This window comes from Balearica regulorum, chromosome 20, assembly GCF_011004875.1.
Source record: "Balearica regulorum gibbericeps isolate bBalReg1 chromosome 20, bBalReg1.pri, whole genome shotgun sequence".
NCBI classification, from domain to species: Eukaryota; Metazoa; Chordata; class Aves; order Gruiformes; family Gruidae; genus Balearica; species Balearica regulorum.
This window is the reverse complement of record NC_046203.1, coordinates 11,043,860-11,068,187: the sequence shown is the minus strand read 5'-3', so window position 1 is coordinate 11,068,187 and position 24,328 is coordinate 11,043,860. Positions and strand designations below refer to the sequence as shown.

Here is a 24,328-nt window from a genome sequence, read left to right as displayed (position 1 = left end):
CTGAGTTGTGTCAGCCTGAACAGTCCCGACAGTCACTTCTTGAGCAGAGCGGCCAGAGATGTATTTATCTCCTGGTGGTGCTGGAGGAAGTTCTCTCAAGCAGAAAAATGAGATAAGGGTGACACACTGTACCAGTACCAGTTGATTCGGTTCAGTCTGGATTGCAAACAGGGTGAGAGGCCCTGGGTAACAAGAGCACAATCCAGGGTGGGCTTCAGATTCAAAAGCTGAAGGTGTATGTCCTCAGCATGGGATGGCTCTTTGCAGAGGGGCACAAGAGCACTTCATAGGAAGCAGAATGTGGCAGCAGTGAAATGTCCATGTTGCACACCTACGACATCGGTCTTGTCCTGAGATAGGTCTCTTCCTCCTTCATCTCTTTGTGGCCAGTTGCAAGGTAGCCAAGCCTCAAATCATTGCTGAGTTCTTCCAGGTCGTGGCTCGGTAGCTAAAGGAAAGCTGTTCAGTAAATATCTAGTGAAGTAAAGGTTCGGGTTTGCTTTCTGCCTCTGTTTAAAATGCTACTGTCTGTGCTGGACACTAATGATTTTATTTTTTCTGGGGTAGTAGTCACATGAATAATGCATTCCCTGCTGAGCATTTTTAACAGTCCCCTAGCTGCTTCCCATCTGAAGGGAAGTGTAAGAGGTAATTAACAGCCACTTGAAAAAAGGATTAGCAGGTGGGTGGGAGCTACGGTTGGGTTCATGCATGGAATTGCCATGGAAATGCTGAGATTTCCTGGCACTTCATCCAGTGTGTGGGCTCCAAAGATAGTTACACTCATGGGCCTCTTTCCTCTCGATCTCCCTACCCTACAGAGGGAGCGGCTGTATTTCTCTTCAAGACAGCTTCCGCAGGCTGCGCTGTCACCATCTGCACACACGGTGAGACCTGCTAACCGAGGGTGCCGCAGAGAGCGGGACGCTGTGTTGCAGCTGCCGGCTGAAGGCTTTTTGCACTTCTTTCATGACAAACCAATTGGCAGAAAATTGGGGAAGGGGGCAGAAAACAAACCCTGGTGGTCTGCACCTTTCCTGTAGTTCTAAAACATAACAGCTTGGTGCACAAAACACTCAGAGTTTGTCACTTAGAGAAATCGGGGCTGGTCCTTGTCCTGCAAACTCTCACCAGCTCAGTGGCCCTTGCGTGGCTAAACCCGCTGAAGCAGACAGGACTGCACAGCTGGACTGGGGCTGTTTGGCACGTAAGCGTTTTCGGGCTGGGCAGTGAGACCTGCATTTACTTTTAGCTTTGTTTGGTGGCCACACACGCTTAAAATATTGGGCATATTTGTGAGAAATGTTCCTCATTTCAGTACCAGCTCTAGAGGTTTAGAAGACTATGGGAACACGTTCGTCTGAAAAGGTTCCTACCATATGTCTCTCCCCCTTCCCCTTTCTGCAACAGTAACAAAGAGCCTCCTGAATTTGTCAGTGTCTGGGGTGCTTTGTTTTTAAGGAAAGCGTGCCATTTGTTTCAGATCACCTATTAGCAGACTCCTACATCGGACAGGAGGACTCCCCTGAGATGCAGCAGGCAGCACAGAACAAGCGCAGGCTCTCCGTCATCTCAGACGGGAAGTTTGAGAGGAGCTTCTCCGAGGAGCAGGCAGAGAAGATGCCAAGTGAGGGACCGAAGCCACGAGTCTACACAATCTCCGGCGAGAGGCCGATGCTGTCGGACCATGAGAACGAAAGCATGGAACTGGTGGTGATGAAGGGGGCTGCCCAAGAGGAATGCCACCATGGCCACCAAGTGCACGGTGCTGGCGGCTCTCACGGCGTTAGCAGGCATTGCAAGGGCTGGCCGGGCAGCCGGCAGGGCTCCAAGGAGTGTCCAAACTGCACCCGGCTGGCTGCCCCTTCCCAGCATTCCTTTGACCTGGAGCAGCATCAATCCAGCGAGACTGGGTGGCACAGAAAAAGGCTGGAGAGGATGTATAGCGTCGATCGGGTGTCTGGTAAGTAAGGGTGACCTGGGTGGTTTTCATGCCAGCTTTGTGTAGCTTAGTGTGGTTGGTCTCTGCGGGTTCCCAGAGCGAGAGAGCAGGGGCAGTGTCAAAGCACTGATGTGTACGCTGCTCATCTGGGAGGCGGATCAGAGCAGGACCCTCTCTCCTCTGCCTCATTCCAGGGCTCAGGCAGGTGAAATCTTTGTGAACGTGCCAGGGTGCTCCAAGGGCTCAGGTACAGTGTTCTGTACTTTGGTGTGTCCCCGAATCTGCGTGGCTGGAAGCTGTTGAGCAGGGTCCCTCACACAGTGCCACCTCATGGTCTTCCCATAAATACTAGCAAATAACATAATCTTGGACTTTCTTCCCCACTCACTATCCATTTCCTCAATATTTTCAGGGAATAAGGCTTATAATTATTCAATTACACTAAAAAATTCCTGATTGTCTTTAAAACCTTAACTATTAATCAAAAATATGTCACAATCTCTGTGCTTTGAATTATAAGCTAGTATGCAGCCCGTCTTTGCCTGTCAGCTCTATATGTGGCTGGCAAATAGTCTGACCTAATTTGTCTGAGATTTTTTTTTTTTTTTTTTTTGGTAAACACATATCAAGGCTTTTACAGCAGAGTGTCCAGCCAGGAAAGGTCAAGGTTTTCTCCTTGAAAATAAATTGAGTATAAGGACTGTGGAGATCAAACCATGCATCTTTCTTGGGTTCATAGTTTTCTAGTAAAAACCGTAGTGATATTTACTGCAGGTAAAATCACAAAAAGGTTGGGTTCTGGACCATATTTTCATGACTAGATGCTTGAAATTCTGTGACTAAATTAATACATGGACTAATACTAAAGAATAATAATTAGAATATAATTGATTATCAAGTGTGCAGAACACCTACAGTCCTGATAATTCCTGTGCGTCTTTTTTAAGGATTGTTTCTGTCCCCTGTGATTTTAGGGCTTCACATCATACACTACATGTGGAAGTTTAGACTTTATTATTTTTGTTGCTTAAATGCAAGAAAAGAAGGGAGAAGAGTTTTCCCATATGGAAACCTTTTATTATTTTATGATCGTACGTGTTTTACCTGCTAAAAGATGGCTGTGCGTATGATGATACAGCCAGAAAGCTTGGTTGAAGATAGAAAAAGAAATCCATTTCAGTCCCAGCCTTTCAGGAAAGGAGATCACCGACTCCAGGGACTTGGTCTTATCAGGGTGCTGAGTTGAATCAGTTGCAGCCTCATGATGTGTACTGAATTAAGAAAGTGAAGATTTCCTGTTTTAATGCTGATGGATTTATGTTAAAAGCTTTCCTGAACAAATCAAAATTGTACTATGCACTGTGGGACTGAAGCAGGTTACTTGATACAGAACCAAAGGAAAACTCCAGGTCACTAATGGAAGAGTTTAACTCCTCATAGCTGGAGCGAAATGCTTCTGCTGGGAACCATGTCCTAGCAAATGCTATAGAGAGATGCCATGTTCTGTTTCTGGGCCTTGGGATTTATAATATGTATTTTAAACTAGGCAGCAGTTTTTGTTAGGGCCAGTTATCAACGTGAAATGGAGATTTAGCTTTCTGAAAATATATTGGAATAGTTACTTAAATAGGAAAAGAGTTGGCAGCGCTGAACCTGCAGATGCCTCCGTGAGTATTTTGTGTTTTGTACAAGCAGACAGCAGCTACCCTCGGTGCTCGTCTCAGGTTTCTGAGTGCTTGTGCATGTGGCTGCGCAGGCAGCGCTGTGCCTCAGAACAAATCCCATCCTAGCACTGGCATCACGGAATGAAGGTTTTCTCAGCTTGGTCTCGTTTGCGCTCTCTATCCAAGCGTTGTTACTCAGAGAAAAACTGAGAATTGAATGGCACAACTGTCGCAAGTTGCAAGAAATATTTCTTGGAATGCCCTTCATGCATGGCTAGCAGAGAAAACAGCAGAGATGAATGGAGACAAGAGAGACACTAATTTCCTCAGAGGTTCACCTTACAGTGCTGCTTCCTCTGGATTTACATGACACGTTATTGCTGCAAACCAACACTCATGACAGTTAGGCCAGATTGGCATAATTTAATATGGATTTTTATGCTGAGTTTATGATGCCTAACACCATTCCAGAGAAGCACAAGCTGTTGTCTCCTGTGCTGCTCCCAGCAGCTGATGCAAACACATCCGCTCACGGACAGAGGTGCTGAGATTTGTGTGCAGCCTGGCAAGTGGCTGGAGCTGCTGAATGTGGTGGTGGCGGCGTTCTTCCAGTCTTACCCAGGCCCACGGTTCCTTCACTGTTTCATCACAGTTGATGGTAACAAGACAGGAGGACAAGATGCTCTGCCTGGCCAAAAAGGAGCGTGCTACCTGCTCCTGGAAGCAAAATAGCCATACTCATAATCTGAATTTTAATTAGCTGGCAGAGCTCTGGCGCTGAGCTGTGCTCCCTAGTCCCCAGCTGTGCACGTCTCTGCTACTATTCTACCTCTGGCTGGTAAAGAGGCACCTCTGAAGGCTCCCAAATCCTTTCTTCTCCATTGAGTGCTGTGGGAAGGGGAGTGATTTTTCCTATGTTGACTCCTGTCTATCAGAAAAGGAAGGGAGGCTTCCAGCGATTGTCCAGGCAAAGCCTCATAAGGATATTGGCTGTTGTCATAAGCTCTGCTTTGAATCAAAGCTAGTGGCTTAAAAGCTGTAAAATATACTAAGAGCTTGTCAGTCCTTTGAGATGTGTAGTCCCTGAGATGTCTGTACAGAATTGTTGGCTAAAAAGGAATTTGTACAACTTCTCCTCCTTCACCACTTTTGTGGGTTTGAGACTTCAAACAAGTAATTCATTTACAGTCTGAGCTGGTTTGCATTTCTTCTCTATCTGTTTTTTTGGAGGAGAGCAGACATAGGAACTTCATAATAACTATTTAGCATACTAGAATGCAGTTTTCATTTAACATATATTTCCTTAGGGTGCCTTTATACAAGGCTTGACATAAACTGTTAACTGAGAAGGAGTGTCTGTTACAGCTTTCTATATGATTCTTGGAAGCTTCACTTCAAGGAAGCCTCCCTGGTTGCAGTTAGTATTTTTTGCATCTGTAATTGCAGCCACTTTTTGTACTTTCAGGGAACAGCAGGATCAGTCTGTACTAGATGATGATCTGTACAAAACATTTGGTAAGATATCTGGTCTGTAGTAATTATGCTTGCAGTAGGCATGCAGGGTTTGATTGGGTTTTGGCCAATGAAAGTGAATAAAAAAAAAAAATACTCTTGACAGCGCCAGAATATTAATGACTAAGATACTGTAGTTGTTAATGATCTTAAAACTTGAATGAGTGAAGCAAGACACATGATCAGGAACATGTGGCAAGGCATGAAGCAAGGAAGCCACAAATTGGGAGTGAAGCGAGGCAAAAAATCGGGTAGCGCCAAATCCCAGGGGTCCAGTCCATTGAGATCTCACTCATCTTATGTCAGTGGGTTTAATGCCCCTCTGGTTCTCTGCCTGACTGACTTCAGCCTGAGAGTCCTCAGAAGGAGCCACTTCTTCATCAGGTTCCTCCTTCTGGTCACCACCATCCCACACACATCATTAGTGACTTATTTTGCTGCCTGCTTTTTGTCTTAATGGTCATTAATGCATCATGTGAACATGATGCAGTGTGCTAATGCAACAGACTTAGGAAATAATCCACAGTTGGTTCAAGCAGGGCAGTTTACAAACATAGGGTCCAGATAAGTGCAACTTTCTGCAGATTGTACAGCTGATGTGCAGAAAAGCTCATGAAGGCCAGGTCATCAGGAGCAGGTATGTGAGTGGTCTATTGAAACTTCAGTGGTACAAAAAGAGAGTCTGTCTCGGGCTTTACAGTTGTGCAGAGAGGAAGGTGAATGCTTTCTGTCCTCCACAGGAGGCTGTATCACAAAGAATTGGATGAATGGGACACTTCAGACTAAGGTACTAAAGAAAAGGCAGAGGCTGGAAAATGCTTTTTAATGAAAAATGTTTCTTTCCCATTTATTTTTCTTGTTCAGATGTCTCTTCTGTAATTCCTGGATTATTCTGATCTTCCACACTTGGGATAGAGCTTTCATTCTTCATTTAGTAGCCTGATAAACAGGCTTAGCACAAATTTACAAACCACTTACTGGTAGTGTACACATATATGAGGAGGATGGGACTCTCCTGTTTAGAGCAGGGCAGGATGATGAAGAAAAGTACTAAGAGAAAGAGCTTGGAAAGTCTTGGCTGTCTGAAGGATGTCTCTGCCCACTGGATTCTCAGGTTTTGCTCTCTCTCTTCCAGATGATGTCCCCATACGAACCTGGTTCCCAAAAGAGAACCTCTTCAGTTTTCAAACTGCTACTACAACTATGCAAGCGTAAGTGAAACTACAGCTGTAACTTTATTGTGTACCTTAAAATTCACGGCCCACTCAAAGCTCTATCTGAGAGCCTGGAGCAATCAAGTTGTATGTTTGGCACCGCAGTCCAAGGGTGAGAGAGAGAACCTTATCTCTTATTAATTTCTTTTTTGCACTTATTAGTTCTCTTTCCCACTACTTCAACTTGTTTGGTTTTACCTTCTTTAACTCCTTGGGCTACCCAGCTCGTCTCTGCTTCCCTCATTTTCTCTGTGACACTGTGCCCTGTCCCTGGCCGTTTCCGCAGAGCAAGGGTCCTGTGGGAGCACCAGCTGAGACCCTCCACCGCTTGCTTCTGCTGCAGCCACTGCCCCGAGGGAATGTTATTCCAGGCTTGCCCTGCGTCCATCACTCCAGAGGAGTGTGTCTCTGTGGGATGAGATATAGCCCTACAGCTTCCACGCTAGTCTGGTCATTTGACGAAGGTGTCAGTAAAATCTCTGCAAAGTGTGAGCAGATCTGAGTTAGGAACAGCCTCTTCCTCCACACACCACGCAGGTTTAGGTGCCCCTGGTTGCTGTGCACTGGGAGGAGGCAGTTCTTGAAGGACTGAGGAGAGTGAGGGAAGCCTCATTTCAGGGGTGTACCCAGCTTGTCAAGAAATGCCATCTTTTCTGCTTTCAAGTATTTCCTACCTGGCTGGAAAGCTAAGGTAGGCGATGAGAGAAATGAGCTTCTGGTCTGCCTTCTAAGGCCCTTCTCCAACCTTGTCACCTTTGTCCCGTGTCCTTCTTCCAATATCTGTGTCACCCTCAGCTCTACTGCTGTCTTTATTTCTCCTTACCTAACCTGGCGTCCAATTGTAATCTTTCTCTGCCATTTCTTCTTTCCCTCATACTTTTCCCTTCCCAAATCCCTAAATGTTGGGATAACCCAGACTGGATCAGACCTGTAAGGATGGATGCAGGGAGGGCTGGATCCAGTGTTGGGGAGAGGTGTAGCTGCTGAGATATTATTGGAAAGGATCTGCATCCCCTAGAAAAAGCGCTTATCTTCGTGTTCTTTCCCTCCATCTCAGCTGGAGCTGTGACCCACCCTCCCAGCATTTGCCTGGTGCCAGTCTGTGGACTCTGATGCTAATGCCACCCTGACAGTGGGAGTGAGGAGCCTCCCTGGGCTTCTGCTCCCTCTGTATTGTCCTAGCGCTGCATCTCTTACCCAACCTCTATGTCCCTCTACCGCTTCTTCAGGGATAGTAAGTCTGGTGGCATGCCAGTTCATTAACGCTCCTGGGACCAGGCTGACGGGGCCTGTGGGTGCTTGAGGGCAATTTGACAGAAATGTTTTAGAAATGTTGTCTGGTAACAGTGGATGGTATTTTACAGTTCTGATCTGACACGCCAAACCACACACAAAATCAGCACGTTTCCTTTGCCTTCAGGACATCCTTTGCTATCTGCAGTCATCTTTGCTGTGCACAAGGTTTGTTGCAGGATGTGGCCCATGGCAGGGCTTACAAGGCTTGGAGCGGTTGGAGGCCAAAATGAGGATGGTTTGGGAATGATGCCCTAAGGAAACCCTTGAGGAGCACAGCTCCCTTGGTTAATGTAGCTCCCTGGATAATGTTTCTGGAGATTCTTTGCTGCCTCTAGAAATGGCACAGAAACATCTCCAAAAGTTCAGGGCACTTCCCTAAGCTGGTTGGAATGGCTCCCCTAGGTGCCCCTGTTCTCCTGGCCTCTGCTCTAGTGTTTTCAGCCCACCATGCTCGCTCCCTTCATAGACCAGACAGCATGAGCTGACTTCACGAGGCTTTGTCGCTGTGGGAGAAGGTCCCCGTACTCCAGAAGCCCATGATGCTGAGCTCCCATCATAGCCTGACAGGCCACGTTCAGCCATCAGTTGTACATCTGCACGTTCTCTGGGTCTACACGGAGCTTAATTTGCATCTAAGCCACATGCCAGCACTGCCTTAGGGAGGGTTTAGCTCGGTCAAGTAGGAGTCTCACCACTGAAAAATGTTTAATTTAAAAAGCAATTTCCTTCCACCTAACAAGAAATATTCCTTCTGGAGTGAAAATTCCCTCAGAACACTGGCCGGGGCTGAGCACTAATGAATTCCTCTTCTCTTTCTTACTGCCTGCATCTCCTGGAATCTCTAGCATCTCGTAAGTATAATCTTCTTTATTTTTCTTTCCTTGTCTGTTGGTGTCCTGGATAAACTCCCTCTCCTCTCCTGTCCATCATATTCCCTGTGCTGGGGCTGTTTGTCAGCTGGTGAGAGGTTAGATGGCTACACTCGGTAGGCCTACATGGATCACACCACAACCATCCTCATCTTCGAAACGGATGCTACAGTTGCTAGCATGCTTTTGTCCCTCTTGATCCTGGTGTACAGAGGTTTTGTGTCTGCAGTCTCCTAGGTCCATTCCTCCGTAGCAGGGACGATGGCTGCTCGCCCCCATTCTTTGGGCTGTGCTCTGGCCACTCTTATGTTTGCTTTAGGAACAACTGCTTGTCCAGCACCTACCCTAGAGAGTGAGGACCTTTGGTTTGGTGAGTCTTTCGCCTGACCCGTGACTCACATGCAGTCCTGCAAGGGCTGGCTGTCTTCCTTGGTCAGCCTAATCTCTCTGTTGTCTGGTGAGAGCTTTCCTGTCTGTGTTTCATGTCCTCTCCAGTCCAAAGCTGTGTAGTTGGTTAATGGCTTAAAATGGTTTCCCAGGGCGTTCAGGGGCTACGCAGAGAGGAAGAGACGGAAACGAGAGAATGATTCTGCAGCTGTTATACAGAGGTAGGGCCCGTTTTCTCCCATAGCCGTAACCTTGCCTGGTGTTGCATGGGCCCTTCGGGTGTCATTAGTGACGCTTGATGACGTTGAACGTCGTTGTCCCTGTCTGTGTTGCTGTTTGTAGGGACACTAGTGGTGGCTGTGTAGGAAATGTGGAGGTGAAGGATGCTGCAGTGCTCAAGATAGCTGATCTTCATCTTCTTAAAGGAACACTGTCAAGTTTCTTTTAAGCTTCCAAACATAATATACAGGGTCTGTGTCTCAGGCAGAAAAATATATAATGTATATATTTTAAAAAAATGAAAAACGCAATTTCCCCAGCCTTCTCCCACATATTTAGAATTTGTTCAAGGTTAGCTGAATACTTTTATGTGCTGTTGCTGCATCTACGAATGCACCTTAAAAATCTGAGACCTAGACAAAATTAACATCTTTAGTGACCAGAAGTCCAATCTTTTTTTTTTTTTAAAGAGCAGACAGGAAAGAAGAGGGGATGGGGGCTGACTCCTTGTCCGGGTATTACAGAAGGGCCCCTCTGCTGGCTTTGCAGGGCACAGCACTTCGCCGCTGTGGTAATCAGAACTCTTCTGGTTTTTTAAATGTGCCAAGGCTCGTGTATTTTGGCAGCCTACTAAGAAGGATAACACAGCATTTGTGTCATTGGTTAAAAACTGCCATGATCGCTTTAGCACTGTTCAAAACAAAGTGGGAGAAAAACATCAGGTTTTTTTAACTGGGAAATTGCCAGGAAGATTATTTTTTTTCTTAGCAACTTAAGAGTAGTAGTTTTTTCATCAATAACGAAGAGAAATAAGAATCAAAACTAAAGATGAGGTAAATAAATAGACAGTGTATCTTTAAAAAGAAAGAGATTTCTCAGAATTTTTTAAACAGAGGCAAGTCTTTGTTAGACTGTTCACATGGCTTACAAATACCGAAGTAGGGGTTGTATTCCTTGGTGATGCTGAGTATTCGGGATAGAGGACAGAGTCATGGCATCCTTGTGTTGAGCAGCCAGCATGTCCCCCTGCCTCCTGCGGACACTGAAGGTCTAGGCAGGATTGTACAGTGGGAGCCCATCTGCATTTATCTTGTGATAAGGAGGATAAATGATGGGCTTTTATCAGTGTGGAGTTCTGGCTGTGCTGTGTGAGTGGACCCTGGCCAGCTGTAAGGATTGCTGGCAGTTAGCATTCAGCTTTCTTCTCCAGGGAGTGAGGAGGACCCCAGCCCCACCGCTGTTTCAGATGCTTGTTGGGCAGCCCTTCATGTCCTTGGGTATTTCGAAAGTTCAGCTGTTATCGCACAGCCCCTTCAGCACTTGGCCCTGTGTGTCTGGTGCACAGGGACCCCGGTTTGCGTGGCACGGCACGTGTGCTGGTGCAACGGATGGTGCCTCAAGAGTGAGTGATGCCCAGTGGTTTGCTGAACCTTGTGACCACTGCAAGGAGGAGCTGGGGAGGAGAACGTGAGAGGTGCTGTTGGGAGTTTTGCTGAGCGTTGGTATCCATCAGTAATTCTGTCGTTGATCTCTGGGTAATGAAAAGGCTTCTCTGCAGAGTGCGAATGAACTGCTGCAGGCAGAGCTGCAGAGTGTGTGGAGGGGGACTGCTGTGTCTTGGAGACCCTTGGGCTGGGATGGATACCATGGAGGTGGCATAGGGTCGTGTGGACCGCGTGGTGAGCTGTAGCCTGTCAGGAGGGAGTAATAAGGAGATTTTATCACTGTAACTTGTTGAATTTTGATGGGTGAAGAGATCTTGCTAGTGATCAAATGACACTGGGTTGTCTGGGTGCAATTGCAGGAGCCAGGGCAGGAAGACTGGGCAGGTTTATGTAGCCCCACTGCTCACAGAGCAGATTGTGCCCCCCACCCCCACCCCCCCTGGCCCCGGGGTGCTGTGCCAGTCCTTTCATGGTAACATGCAAGCACAGAGGGGCCTGAGGACCAATGCAGCTGCACAAAGCCTTCAGAAGGATCTAGATGACCACAGGATGTCCACATCAAGAGGCAGTCCCAGGCTCCCGCCTCCTTTCCAAAGTGCTTTTTTTTGTAGAAGAGCTGAGGGGGGGGAAAAAAGGCCTTTGTCCCACTCTGAGCGTTTAGTGCAATGGTTAACCTTGAGCAGCTGGATTCTCCCTGGAGCTGCTCTCAGCAGTGTTTAGGAGATGTATCTAGACAGCTGCCATCAACTGGCACTCATGGGAGAGACCAAGCTGTGCGGCCAGCTGGGAGCAGCACTCTTCTGTGGCAAAGGCTGCTTCACCTCCTTCCCCCCAGGGTCTGAAGAAGCTCCTCTGCAGAGAGGACAACTGAGCATTTAACAGAAAATTTGGATTTTGATCCAAAATGCCAAAAGCCCAAAGGCTCTAAGAGTAGCATTGGCAATTAACATTGGTGCTCAGTGTCTGGTGTGATCTCAGTCTCAGCCTCTGGTATGACTTTTAGTCTCACAATGACCTTAAAGATTCTCATTCTGATGAGTTACAACATATGTCTAAGACCTTCCTGTGTAAAGAACAACCCTGGTTCCCTTGAAATATTGTATTTATTGGGATTTGCACAGTAAGCCAGCCCACGTTATCAGTCATCACGCACCCTGGAAGGCTTTGTACATAGAGCCAGTCCAGCACGTGGTAGTGAAGCGGATTGTTTCAGTTACTTGTCTGAAGCGCGCATTTGTCTGATCCACAGCCGTGAATCTTCACATACCCAAGTAGAGCTAAAATAAAGTGTTGTAAAAGAACGTTAATAGCCCAAGAGCAGATGGAAATTTGTCATGCAATAATGTTGCTCCCAGCTTCGCTACCCAGCTGCCAGTTTTCCTTCTTGAGTTGCAGAATTTGGATCCTGATGGGGGCCGAGGGGGGGGCAGTACAGAAGGTGGCGTGGGTTAAGCACTCTCCCTCCCACGGGGACTGTGTTTGGGTTGATCTCTCTGTATCGGAGTAGACATATCTGACTTGTTCTGAACAACTTGGTGTCGGTGCTGGAAGCGTCTTCTAGTCCAATTAGTTTGCTGAAAGCATCTGCATGGTTGTAACATGTCCTTACTCATCCCACTAACTTGTGTGTGAGCCAGACGACTTGTCATCTTACCCGTTCACCAGCAGTAGTCTCTGTCGCTTGATGTTGTGGTGGGGAGGAGGGGATCTAGGAAGGCTCCCCCGCTCCATGCAGGCTGCTGGCACACAGGCTGACTGACATCCCTGGGGGCCATGGGGGCTGCACTGCAGGGTGAAGTCACCCTAGGTAGAGTTCATGGAGGAGGCATAGTCCACGTGCTGCTTCTTCCCCGTGTCTCCTCTGGTGTCCTGTTTGATTCCTGTCCTGTTTGGTTCCTGTCTGGGTGAGTGATGAGAACTAAGGGAAGCAGGTCCCTTGCACTCGGAGGGGCTGGACGAAGAGTCCCTTTGCCGTGGCCTCTCAGGAGTGCCTAGGTCAGTCTGTTTTACACAGACCTCGCTATCAGGTGTAGCTGCTCCCCCGGCCTTACCCACTGGTGGACTTTCCTCTGGAGCTGTGTACTCTGCAGCCACGCTGAACTCTGCCTGTGAGCCCTGGGCAGGAAGCACGTGGTTCTGCAGAGAGCAGGCCCATGAGAGCAGTATCTGAGAAGGAAGAAGCTGTTTCAATCTTTCCTAGCTCTTTGCCCTGGAGAGCAGTACAGGCTGTGTGGTTGCTAACAGCATGGGTGGGATTTTAGCAGCTGCTGTGAATGTGTTTGGGAATGAGCATAGCCATGAGCATGGTGTGTGCATGCCGCCTGGCAGGGCAGAGCCTGGGCACTCCACTTCCCTGCTGAGGCATGTGTAGAAGAAAGGAGAGAGGGGAGCAGTTACTGCTGCTTACCAGGAGGAGAGGGAGCATTGCCAGCATGGGCAGTGGCTTCTGCAAAGTTACAGCACAGGTGCTGTAGTCATAGGGAAGTGAAAGCAGGCTGTGAGAAGGGCACTGCCGTGTAGGACCTTGCTTGCCCTGTACCACCAGCCCAGGGAGTTCAGAAGAAACAGCCACACTCTTGACAAACATGACCGTCCCCAGCACTGAATAGGTGCAGACTGGGAACCAGGTCTCCAGCTTTTGAGTGCCCAGAAGGAGATATGTGGTCTTAATTTTTTTTTTTTCTCCCAGTTTTTTCAGTCCTGGTGGGCCCAGGTATTGCTTTATATTGCTTTCTCAGAGGTTGTGTTTGGCCTTTCTTTCAGGAATTTTCGGAAGCACCTCCGCATGGTGGGGAGCCGAAGGGTTAAAGCACAAAGTAAGTGAGCACCTGTAAGATGTGGCTGTGAGGAGCTGGGGTTTGTGCCGGTGGGACATGGGGAACCCTACGTTGTGTGTAGATGTGGGTAGAAAGGGCCTAGCATTGGGCCAGAGAAAGGATTTGACCTGCTGATGCCATTTTACCCCACAAAAAAGAAGGCCAGGTTGTTGCAAGTCTCCAGGACACACGGATGTCTGCAAGCAGCCTTTAAGCTATTTCCGAGGACCCTTGGCTATGGGAGATCTCTGTGGCCTGAGTGGAAGGGGAGCTGCAGCATCTTTGTCCCATGTACGTGTGGTTTTCAGTGATCACCAGCGTAGACACTTGTGAGAAGAACCAGCGCTGAGACTTCAGCAGAGCTGGCGAGGGCTGAAGCTGCGGACCAGCTGTGGCTCCCTGGGGACAGTCGGTCCTTCATGTGCCACACAGACCGATGGCTTTCTCTTTTCTCCTCCCTTGTCCCACCGCTGTCTCTGCAGCAGGACCTGGTGGAAAGTTCTCCGGTGGGAGCTGAGAGGACAGTGGAAGGGAGAAAGAAGAGGAACAGGGAAGAGACTGAAGCAAGGGGGAAGTAAGGGAGTGGTATGCCTCACTGGGGAAGAAATCACCTCTTAGGCCTGGGAAACAGCAGTTCCCTTTCCCTGAGGAAGGCGACGTTCCTCCATAACTTGGTTGGGGCAGCTCCCTTATTGCTGTGAAATGGGCTGAGAATGGTGTGACTGGCTCTTGAGAGCTGAGGATTGCTCCAGGAGAGGAAACAGCTTGTTCTTCCCACCCCCTGGCCAGGCACTGCGTACAGACTGCCCACAGCAAAGCATTGCTGAGTTGAATTTGCATTCTTTCTTCCCCTTTCTAATATGCCGTGGGAAAGGAACAGCAAACAGCATTGCCCTTTAAAGTGTCTTTATTGGCATCTGAGTTAGCACTGCCTGAAACGAACAGGGCTCACCTCCCCCTAGAGCTGTCTGGAAGTTCAGGCATGCCTCTCTGCCTTGGTAACTCTCGGGTCATGTTTTCAAAGCTTCCTTTGTGTGCACAATAGCTAAATGCCTGGTTTTAAATGAAAACTGAGGATGGAGATCACCTGAAGAACTTCCTGTGTGATTTGTCTCCCTGGACACCCACACTTGGACACACAGCAGCAGAGGACAGGTTGCTTCTCAGCTCTTGTAATGCGTCTCTGCAGTGAATTCCTGTGCCGCTAACATGAGATGCTGTTACTAGATATGCTGCAGCAAACTTGCTCTGTCTGCTACCAGAAATAGGTATTAGTGGCTATAAGTGGCTGTTAATCTAGGCATAATGGCTCTCACATGGGCTTGCCAAGTCCAGCACTGTGGTTGGCAGTTCCCAGGAATTTGCCTGTGGTGCAGCCAGCTGGGCCAAGCTCCCTGGACTCTGCCTGGGAAATGCTGGTACAAACAATATAATGTCAGTTGGAAGAAAGAAAAGAAAAAAAAAAAAGCCGAAAGGGAGCGCTCACAAGAGTGCAGCAAGCAAAAACTGAAGGATTTCTTCTTTTGTATCAAAGTTAAAAGCATGAGCTTTCCAGAGGGCCCCCTGCTCAGTTTGGTCCAGTTCTGACTGGGATGTCACTAGAACGTGAAGGGAGAACTGCCTGGAGAACTGCCACCTTCTGGTCATGTATGTGTCATTGGCTGTTGGTACATCTTCCTGTGAGGCCTTTGAGTCAGAGCATTTACGCTGGGACACTGGAATAGCCTTGATTAAAACTGAGGTTTGAGCAGTGTGCATTTAAGGTAGAGGACCACCAAGTGTCCTCCTTTTTTCTGTGTGACATAGCCTGTAATGGTCCTGCTCAGAAAGTGGGGCACTTTGTCTTCTGCTCTCCAGAAGATAGACCCTTGTTTGCTGTGTGGAGAGGACTCACGTTTGGCAAGTGAAGAACAAGCCCAGGGGAGTCCGTGATGTGTGGCTTTGGTGGAAATCTACTGGATGTTTTGTTTTGCTGGCAGCAACAGAGGTGCTTTGGAGTCTGTTAATGTCGTGCTTTGGTTTTATCCTAGCATTTGCCGAACGGCGTGAGAGGAGCTTCAGCAGGTCCTGGAGTGACCCGACTCCCATCAAAGCTGATTCCTCATGACTCTCGAGAAAGTGAGTTCTGAGTCCTTTGAGCTTCCTCCTGTGGCCAAACCCTCCAGCTGAGGTGTTGACTGGAGTCCCACTGGAGTAACTCCTCTGTGCCCTTTTGTCCCATCTGTGTCCTTTTAGTTTCCTGAGATCTGAGCAAATTAACACTCCAGGTATATGCACCTGTCATCTGTGTGTTACCTATATTGATTTGTAAAGCACAACGCATCTAACCTCCTGTTATTGGCAGTTGCCAAAGGATACCTAGTGGTTCAACTCTCTTACAGCCCTCTGTTCCCATCTCCCTTATTCACTTGGGACCAAAACAACCTACGTGGAAGCACACCAGTCCAAGGCTACATTCACCGTGGTGGGACTAACCTGCCTGGCTTCCCATGCAAAGAGCCCTTCTGAGCTCTTTCCTAGGCTAGAATAGCTTAAGAGCTATAGCTGTAGCGCTCCATGAGATGTAGCTTTGATTTCCTGGTGGTGCTAGCCGCACAGATGATAGCTTGGGGCAATCTGATCTTTGTTTGGGCTGCCAGGGAATTCCTCCGGGAATCCCCAGTAATGCCGCGATGTTCTGCTTGCGGGGACCGAGATGCTGCTGTGTTAATTTACAGGAGGAAATGCCAGCATCTTCCCACTGTCTTTTTATAAAGGGAACAGCTGTTTTACCCAGATCCTATTGAAATCCTGTAGGCAAGGGACTTGGTGGATATGAGTTTGCCCATGCTGAAATGGATTGTATTGTAAATGAATTTTACTAATGAAATGAACTGACCAACCAGGTAAGCACGAGATCCAGCCCTCCTAGCTGTAGAAGACACCGTACCGGGGTTGTAGGGGGACATGTATGAAAGGCCACGTTCAAAACATGACCCGATTGTTCCTTTGCAGTCTGATTCCTCCCCGCTCCCTCAGCTAACTCAGAGGCGAATGGAAAAGACATGGTTCAGACAGGCTCCAGGCACTGCCCAGTGGCACTTGGACATCCCGAAAGGCACAAATAGAGGCATCTCGGTTCTCTTTCCTCAGTCCCTGACTTCAGGGAACCATCTCTATTTTTTAACATTTACAGTCAATTATATTCCTTCCAGATGTTTTTTTTCCCCAGGAGGCATGAAGGCCAACAGGTAAGGTCAATTTGGAGAGCAAATTCAAGTATACTGTTGCAATACTACTGTGTTTGCTACGGCTGTCCTCACGCTCTGAGACTTCTCTGCCAGGATCAGTTTGACCAACAAGGCCAGAGTTTCTTTATACTCGGAAGACGTAGTCAGAACAGTAATTACTACAAGGAGACCAGCTTTGAAGTCTTTGGACTCTTGCTCATCAGCTTGGCCTTGTTAAGGTGTAGAGAGTCTGTCTGCGTTCTGTTCCCCTCCATTTCTGAAATGATGGGGTGACTCTTGTGAAGTAGCATTTGAAAGCTAAACTTGGTGACTGTGAGAGTGATGAAATGTTATGATGTGATATGTGGTATCAGGCTCTGTGTGTGCACTCTTCATTCGTTAAGTGTTGTCTGTTTAGAGGACGCCAGCCCCGAAGTGTGGGTGTCTGTTGCTCTGTGGAAGAAAGGGAGGGCATGAGTCTCATGGCTTGCGGTACCTCTTGTGAGGTAGCTGCCAGACAGGAGCAAGTAAGGAAGGCGAGCCGTTCTGCCCTTGTAACGCACACTGTGTTCTGGCAGGCCATGACCTTCAGGATTCCTGCGGCACTTTGGATGGCGACTTTGACTTGAACTGGGAAGCAGAAAAGGAACTTGAAGCCATGGCATGTGACGGAGAAGACTTTATTCCACCAAAATAATGGGTGAGGGTTTCCAACTCAGCTACCTGTATCTACTCAGGCTCTGTCTGTCTTGTCAGAGCTGTTGAGTTTAGGATCTTCATGGGAAGAGACAAGTCTTTTATATAGGCAACTCTTCGGGTGTGTATGATGGCCACTCAGAAATCAGCCAAGACATGACATCTGTTATGCTCGGGGTAATGTGTTCAAAGAAAACTAGAAATGGAAGAATCTGTAGTCCCAACCCCAAATTCAGAGCAGGACGTCACCAACACCGAATCGAGTTAGCCTGAGTCTCAATAACCCTAACAAGAGACCTGGTCCCCAGTCCCACCAGTCCCTCCCTCCTGTTGTTACTTGCCTGGTTTGCTTTGGGGACGTATGTCATCTCTTTGAGATGCTTTCTGCTCTTCTGTCATCCCTTGATGCTGGGCTTCCCCCGGTGCTCCCCCTTCTCTGCCCAGTGGGGTTGGGCAGACAGGAACCAGGTTTCTGGCACATCCCTTCTTTTGGCCACAGGCACCAGTACTCAGGCAAAGGGGGGTCTCAGGCTTCCAGCTGGTTCTCAGGGCAGTGTTGCCAGTCCGGCCCCAGCAGGGACTGTGTTTGAATGGGCCCTGCTCAAGTCTTGGGAAGGGTGGCAGGACGTGGAGACAGTCTGCTTTTAGGGTGTTCCCGTGCTGCCTGTTCAGTCTGAGCCCTGAAGCACTCTCAGGGCAAAGTGGCCAGGTGAGACCCACACTCTAGGAACCCAACCCTTGGGTTTGCTCAGCTCATGGTACCTCCAGTGTGCCTCCACAGGTGGTGTATGTGCGGAGTGGCCGTCCCTGGACTCTGCATTGTGCCTCTTCAGAAACTTTATATGAACTCCCAGGTGGCAAAAGGAGTGATGGGGAGCCCGCCAGGTGGGAAGGCTTTGAAGGCAACCCAAGCTGGAACCCAGGCTGCCCACTCCACTCTCACAGCAATGAACAGAGCTGCCTGAAATCACAGCACAGCCAAATCGCCCGTGTTCCTGTAGCCCTTTGGCTTGTGCTGATGGCAGGCCTGTCCTCTCGGGCTCCTGTACTGGTGGAGCCAGCTGAAGCTTCAGCCAGAGTTGCCAGGCAGCCTGCATCTGCCTGACATCCTATGGCTGTGTGCCTACCTGTGCCTGGTGCCACTTCATCCCTTGGCTGGTTCCTGGTCAGGCATGCAGCCGTCCCACCCTGGCCAGCTGAGCGTGCCCGTTTGAACAGCCAGAAGCACAGACCCTCGCACAGAGGAAGGCTGTACAGAAGTGATGTGGTGACGCACAAGCTTCTTCATCCTCTGTGCACACGGGTTTCCCCTTTACAGACTGTTATGTCAGACTTAGTCCAGCCTTTTAGGCAGAGCTGTCTGCTCATTTTTTGGGGGTCAAGGAGTCTGTGGACACATGGGGTACATGGCAGGCCTGGGAGTGCTCCATAGTGGACCAGAGGCTTGGAGGACCTTCCAGAGGGATGCAGATAGGCTGGATTAGCTGTTAGTTTAGGTAACACCTGAGAGCAACTGAACAGGGTGCTGTTATGATGGCCTCTGTGCTTCTGTCCAGATTCTACTGGCTTCTCTTCATGCTGCTGCATTTCTTTTTTTCCCCTTCCAGCTTATTTCTTCCAAGGTGCCCAAAGCAGAGTATGTCCCGACAATTATCCGCAGGGACGATTCCTCTATCATCCCCATTCTATACGTAAGTATGTCACTTCTGCTGCGTCTGGATGTGTGGGAGCAAGCTTCATGCAGAGTTTTTTTTGGTTTTTTTTTTTGTCCCTATCCCTAGTGCCTCTTACGGCGATTCTGAAACACTGGTGTGATTTGGAAAAGCTGTCAGGAAAGGGCTGGGGGTGTGCTGAACCCAGATTTGGGGTCTGGGGTAGCTTTGTGAGGGCTCAGGTCTAGGTGGAAGAGTAAGGTGGAATGAAAATGGCACATGTGGGCTGCCAGACTGTGCAGGCACAGCCAGGCAGCATGGGAAGATTAACAAGGGAAGGCAGGGCAGGGCTGAGCGCACAAGCCGAGTTGCGTGTTGCCAGGCTTAGGGCTCCTCCTTATGCTCGTCCTTAGACAGGGTGAGCAGGACCTCAGAGCTCTGCAGTGGACCGTGAACCCCATCTGTGTACAGTGGTGCATCCCTGTCAGTCATTCATTTAACCTTGATTTTTCACAAGGAGTCCTGCCTGAGCAGGTGTCTGAAACACCAGCAAGGAGTCATGGGTCTCTTTTTCCTGGTCCCTTTATATTCATATATGTTCTGACAGCCCAGAAAACTCCGTCTCCGTGTGCAGCAGGCAGTGCTGCCTGGGGGGTTTAGCATTGCTGCCTCCCTCTTCCTTTGAGAGATGTACGGTTGTTCTGCTGACGCTGCTAGCCCAGAGGCAGATGTGTTGGGAGTGTGGCTGTTGGTTAGCCAGCTTGGGCAGGTGTAATGCCAGGGGCTGGCTACAAAACATGGGCCAAGAGGCAAATACGCCTTGCTGATGGTGACTACATCTGATGGTATGTGCTTTGGACTTGTCTGCAGGATTCATCTGCAAGCCTTTGGACTGACTTGGTCTTCGTGGACCATTCAGTCTTTAGCTGCTTTGTTGAGATGTGTTTTAGGGTGGTAATTACTGTGATGTGACTAGAAGCCATCACCTGGTATGCTTGTGCTCTTAGAGTATGTGTTTGCCTGGGAGTGGGATTGTGTGCAATATTAGAGACTATAATAATGTCATGGGAGCTGGTGTAGTCACAGTGAACCTTGATATGTCTTCTCTCTTGGTTTCCAGGACCATGAACATGCCACCTTTGATGACATCCTAGGTACGTGAATGTTATTTCCTTTTCTTAACTCCTGCCCGTTGCAAATGTAACTGATCAGTGTATTAAAGTCAGTCTGCTGCCCTGTGCCACAGCTGCCACTCATAAAGGTGTTTTTATCACCACAGTGACACCTGACAGTCAGTCACCTCCTGTTGGATGTGCTGCAGTAACAAAATTTCACTTCCGGAGCCCATTTTCTCTGCCAAGTTCCTAGTTTATGAAGGGGAAGCTGAGGCACAGGGCAGCAAAGGCACCATGCCCTGGGATGTGCTGGGGTTTCATGCTTTCTGCAGCATGAGAGCAAAGGGTTTGCTTTGACATCAATGGGAATGTAGGTGCTGAGCACCTCTCACAGCTCAGCCTCCTGCCTTTGGGACTAAAGTGAGAAGAAATCATAGAATCATAGAATGGTTTGGGTTGGAAGGGACCTCAAAGATGATCTAGTTCCAACCCCCCTGCCATGGCAGGGACACCTTCCACTAGCCCAGGTTGCCCAAAGCATCATCCAACCTGGCCTTGAACACTGCCAGGGAGCCAGGGGCATCCACAGCCTCTCTGGGCAACCTGTGCCAGGGCCTCACCACTCTAGATGTTAGAAAGAAATTCTTTACTGTTAATCTAAATCGACCCTCCTTCAGCTTAAACCCATTCCCCCTTGTCCTGTCACTACACTCCCTGATAAACAGTCCCTCACCATCTTTCCTGTAGGCCCCTTTAGATACTGGTCAGCCACAATTAGATCTCCCCAGAGCCGCCTTTTCTCCAGGCTGAACAATCCCAACTCTCTCAGCCTATCTTCATAGGAGAGGTGCTCAAATAAGATTAACTTCTAGCTTTCTCAATGGTTCATCTTTGTTAACATGTTTTGGGTTTTTTTCAGAGGAAATAGAGAAGAAGCTTAACATTATCGGAAAGGCTGCAAAATCTGGAAGATGCTGATATTTTGCCAGGTACATGAAAGTTGTTAAGCACTTGGGTGGTTTGTTACAAATTTGTCCCTTTCTACAGGGAAAATTACATAGAGGAACCAAATACTCCAAAGTCAGGTTCTGTTAAAGTAACTGCATGTGTACAGCTTTCATTTCTCATTTCCCCAGACAATGAGCAGTCTCAAATTGCTGTGACAGCAGGAAGTAAAATCTGATTTAGTGTGGCCAACTCCCGAGCTGGGCTGCTTCTCAGCTTTCAAGGAAACCCAGGCAAACCAGCGTTAGCGCAGACCTTAAAAGGAGGATTCCGGAGAAAGGAGCAAGCATTTGCAATGTGATGGTTGTGGTTTTCAGACACGTTCAGTGTGACAGTGACAGTGGTGCATGTTGTGGGTCAGACCGGAGAACAGCACAGCTCGGAGCTGCAGGCCAGCGTGCGTGGCAGAGGGGTCAGGGTACAGGCTTGCCGAGCTGTGGGTGGGACAGATTCAGGCCCTGTTGGATCTGGGGCTTGCCGGGGATTTCCTTTCCAAGCCTCTTGTTCCTCAGGGTGGTCAGCTTTGGATTTCCCCGGCAGCTGTGCAAGGAACCTTGAAATGAGAAGTTAGGAAGGTAACCTAACTTGAACTCCCTCCCATGTGCCTAATGCTGCAAAATCGCAGGGTTTGCAGCACACCAACCTGGAGACTGTGACTTGATTTTCCTGATGTTGGGCTCAATCTTCTGCCTGCTACTGCCAAAGTCCCGTTCTACGCTGACGTCTTGCCTGCTTATCCCTGCTTTGCTCAGCTTCTCGTCTGCCTACGACGGCAAGTCCCCTAGCATCCCCAAATGAAAGGAACTTTCTTGTCTTCCCTATTGCTCTCCAGCCACCCACAATGAAGATTTTTGTCTATTATTGTGCCTTTCTAGAGTGAGGTGGGCATATAACAGTAAAAACCAGAGAATCCAACCCCTGTATGTGAATATTTCCTGAGCAAGTGCTGGCAGCGTCTGCTATGGAGGTGGTAGCAGTCGTGCCAGCCTGGCGTATCTGTTCTGCTCCCTTGTGGCACTTCTGGGTATGACTCTGCAGGACAAAAAAACATATCCAGGGTTTGTTTCCTCAGAGCCTGTGCAAAGTGGTTTGCATCTGTCTGTGTCTCTCTTGCAGGGAGGTCCCGGTCACTTATACTTGTTAAAGAACAAAGTTGCCACTTTCGCCAAAGTGGAGAAGGAGGAAGATATGATCCTGTGAGTGGCTGCCTTGTGTTCTGGACTTGCATAGCATTTTTCTGCTCGGTTTGCTCAATGTAGCACGTGGCCGAAGAAGAGAGGTGAAGGGAGGTGGGGTGGCTTGGTGGGAGGAGGAGGAGGCTGAGGGGGGATGTAATAGCAGCTCACAGCCCCTTCAGGGGGAGTTGCGAAGATGACAGAGCTGAGCTTGTTCCCAGGGTGCAGCCCTGGGACAGGTCATGAGAAGGTTTATGCTTTTGTGTGCTGTTTAGTGTCTCTCTGGACTAGAGACTATCAAAAGAGGGGGGAGAAAAAGATTTCCCCTCCTAACAAAGGCTTTGCTAACCACAACATGCACCTCGTTCCTCTGTTGCTCAGAAGTGGCTGAGACAGCATTTCTAAGCAGGCGACTAGTGGCAGAAATGCCAACCATTCCCCCCCACAGCTGTCTCCGATAACTGCGCTCCTGATTGTAGGGGGAAATGGAATTTGTCTCTGCAAAGCCTGCTCAAAGTCCAGCACGTTACTGAGGAGGATTTTCAGGAACATGCCAGCCTGTCAGCTGGGGTTGCTGAGGCAATTTTGCTTCTCCTTGCAGAGAGTTAAGCTTTGCCTGTTTTGCTGCCTGCTTGCTTGTGCTGGCTCAAACTTACTTGGCTAACTGTGCTACGTTGTGGGGGAGAGGATGTACATCAACCTGTTCCTACACAACTTTTTTTTGGCATGAGAACTGAGTATTAAAATCAACATCTGTTCAGCGCTCTCATGCTCTGGCACGAACACTGTCAATAAAATTCTTCAGCATGTGTGCGTGTACACGCTTCTGAACAGGCTCCAGGCATAGCTGGTCCGAAGTTGGTAATTCAGGGACCTTCAGAAAGCTGTGAACACATGGTTGAAAACTTGGATGCTTGGAAGCGAATGTCTCCATCCAACTTGAATGTCCCTGGGAGGAAGTCCAGAGAAAAGCTGAGGCTGCGATCTGATCGCAGACCCCACAGAGAACTGCTGGGCTTTAGAGCCCACCAGAAATTTGCTCTAACCCACTGCGCAGGGGAGGCAGTTGTATTTCGTGTCCCTTAGGCACAGTGTGCCTGGTCAGTAGTCGCAAAGCGTAAAGCGGGTCTGGCTGGTGAGCTGGGTAAGATGGAACAGCCGGGTTTGGTGGTGTCTCTCTGGCTATGTGGAAGCACAGCCTCTCTAGCTGTTTTCTGCTGATTTCATGGCCTGGAAATGAACCAGCGTGCTGATAACACTCGTATTTAGAAAAGGCAATTGTTGATAGTATGGGAGAGGAAGTTGGAGGGAACTGCGGCAAAAAGGGGATGCTTAGTAAAACTCTAAAAGCACTCCTGGTGAACTTTTCTCCCTTTTCTTTGGCTTGGAGCTGCCTTGACTTGATGACCTGCTTCCTCCTTCTCTAGCACGTGAGCTGGACCTGCTACTCAGGCCTTTGCTCTGCCTCTGCTCTTCCTTGTCTATGAACCAAGGGCTCTTCCTGAGCAGCTTGCTCCTCGGGGTACAAGCCTCAGGCCCCTTCTGAGCAGTGTGTGCACACACATCCTTGTGATTACTCACGTGTATGAGGAGATAGGCTTTTTTTTAAATTACGTATTCTGTTTTTTCCTGTTTCTTCCAGCTTCTGGAAGAGGTTGAGCCGGCTGATGAGTAAAGTCAATCCTGAACCAAATATCATTCACATCATGGGCTGCTATGTTCTTGGAAACCCCAATGGGGAGAAGGTGAGAGCTTCCCGCGTCGACTCTCTCTTGGTGCTGAGTAGCACCAAGCCTGGGGTGTCAATAGTCTAAACCTTCCTCTTCTGCTGTGTGGAAACACGCTGCCATCCTGTCCCATGAGCGGCTGTGACTGAGCGAACCCCGCTGCGACTGTGCGTTCCCCAGAGGGCAGGAGAGGGATGATAAGTGACATACAGGAAGGGACAGATACTGAAGCCTTTGGGGGAAACAGTCATTCAAAGCACTTTACGTACCGATGAGCTAGATGTTTTAAAGAACATGTACTAGAAGGTTTTTTAGAGTAGGGAACAAAGACGGACAATTCTGGGTGCCCTGGAGTTCATCTTTGCTTTCAGCTGCTAACTCTCTC

The 24,328-nt window shown here is 48.7% G+C and overlaps 1 protein-coding gene across 1 annotated transcript in view; it reads left to right on the top strand.

Moving 5' to 3' along the window:
* NSMF (NMDA receptor synaptonuclear signaling and neuronal migration factor) overlaps positions 1-24,328 on the top strand; it is a 52,865-nt gene that overhangs the window by 18,738 nt on the left and 9,799 nt on the right. The window contains 13 exon segments of the mRNA XM_075772245.1: positions 1,484-1,963; positions 6,254-6,329; positions 9,037-9,105; positions 13,312-13,364; positions 15,395-15,464; positions 15,466-15,482; positions 17,152-17,273; positions 18,877-18,960; positions 20,042-20,075; positions 20,956-20,976; positions 20,979-21,025; positions 22,158-22,237; positions 23,859-23,961. Of these exon segments, the coding sequence (XP_075628360.1) occupies positions 1,484-1,963; positions 6,254-6,329; positions 9,037-9,105; positions 13,312-13,364; positions 15,395-15,464; positions 15,466-15,482; positions 17,152-17,273; positions 18,877-18,960; positions 20,042-20,075; positions 20,956-20,976; positions 20,979-21,025; positions 22,158-22,237; positions 23,859-23,961 (1,256 nt within the window).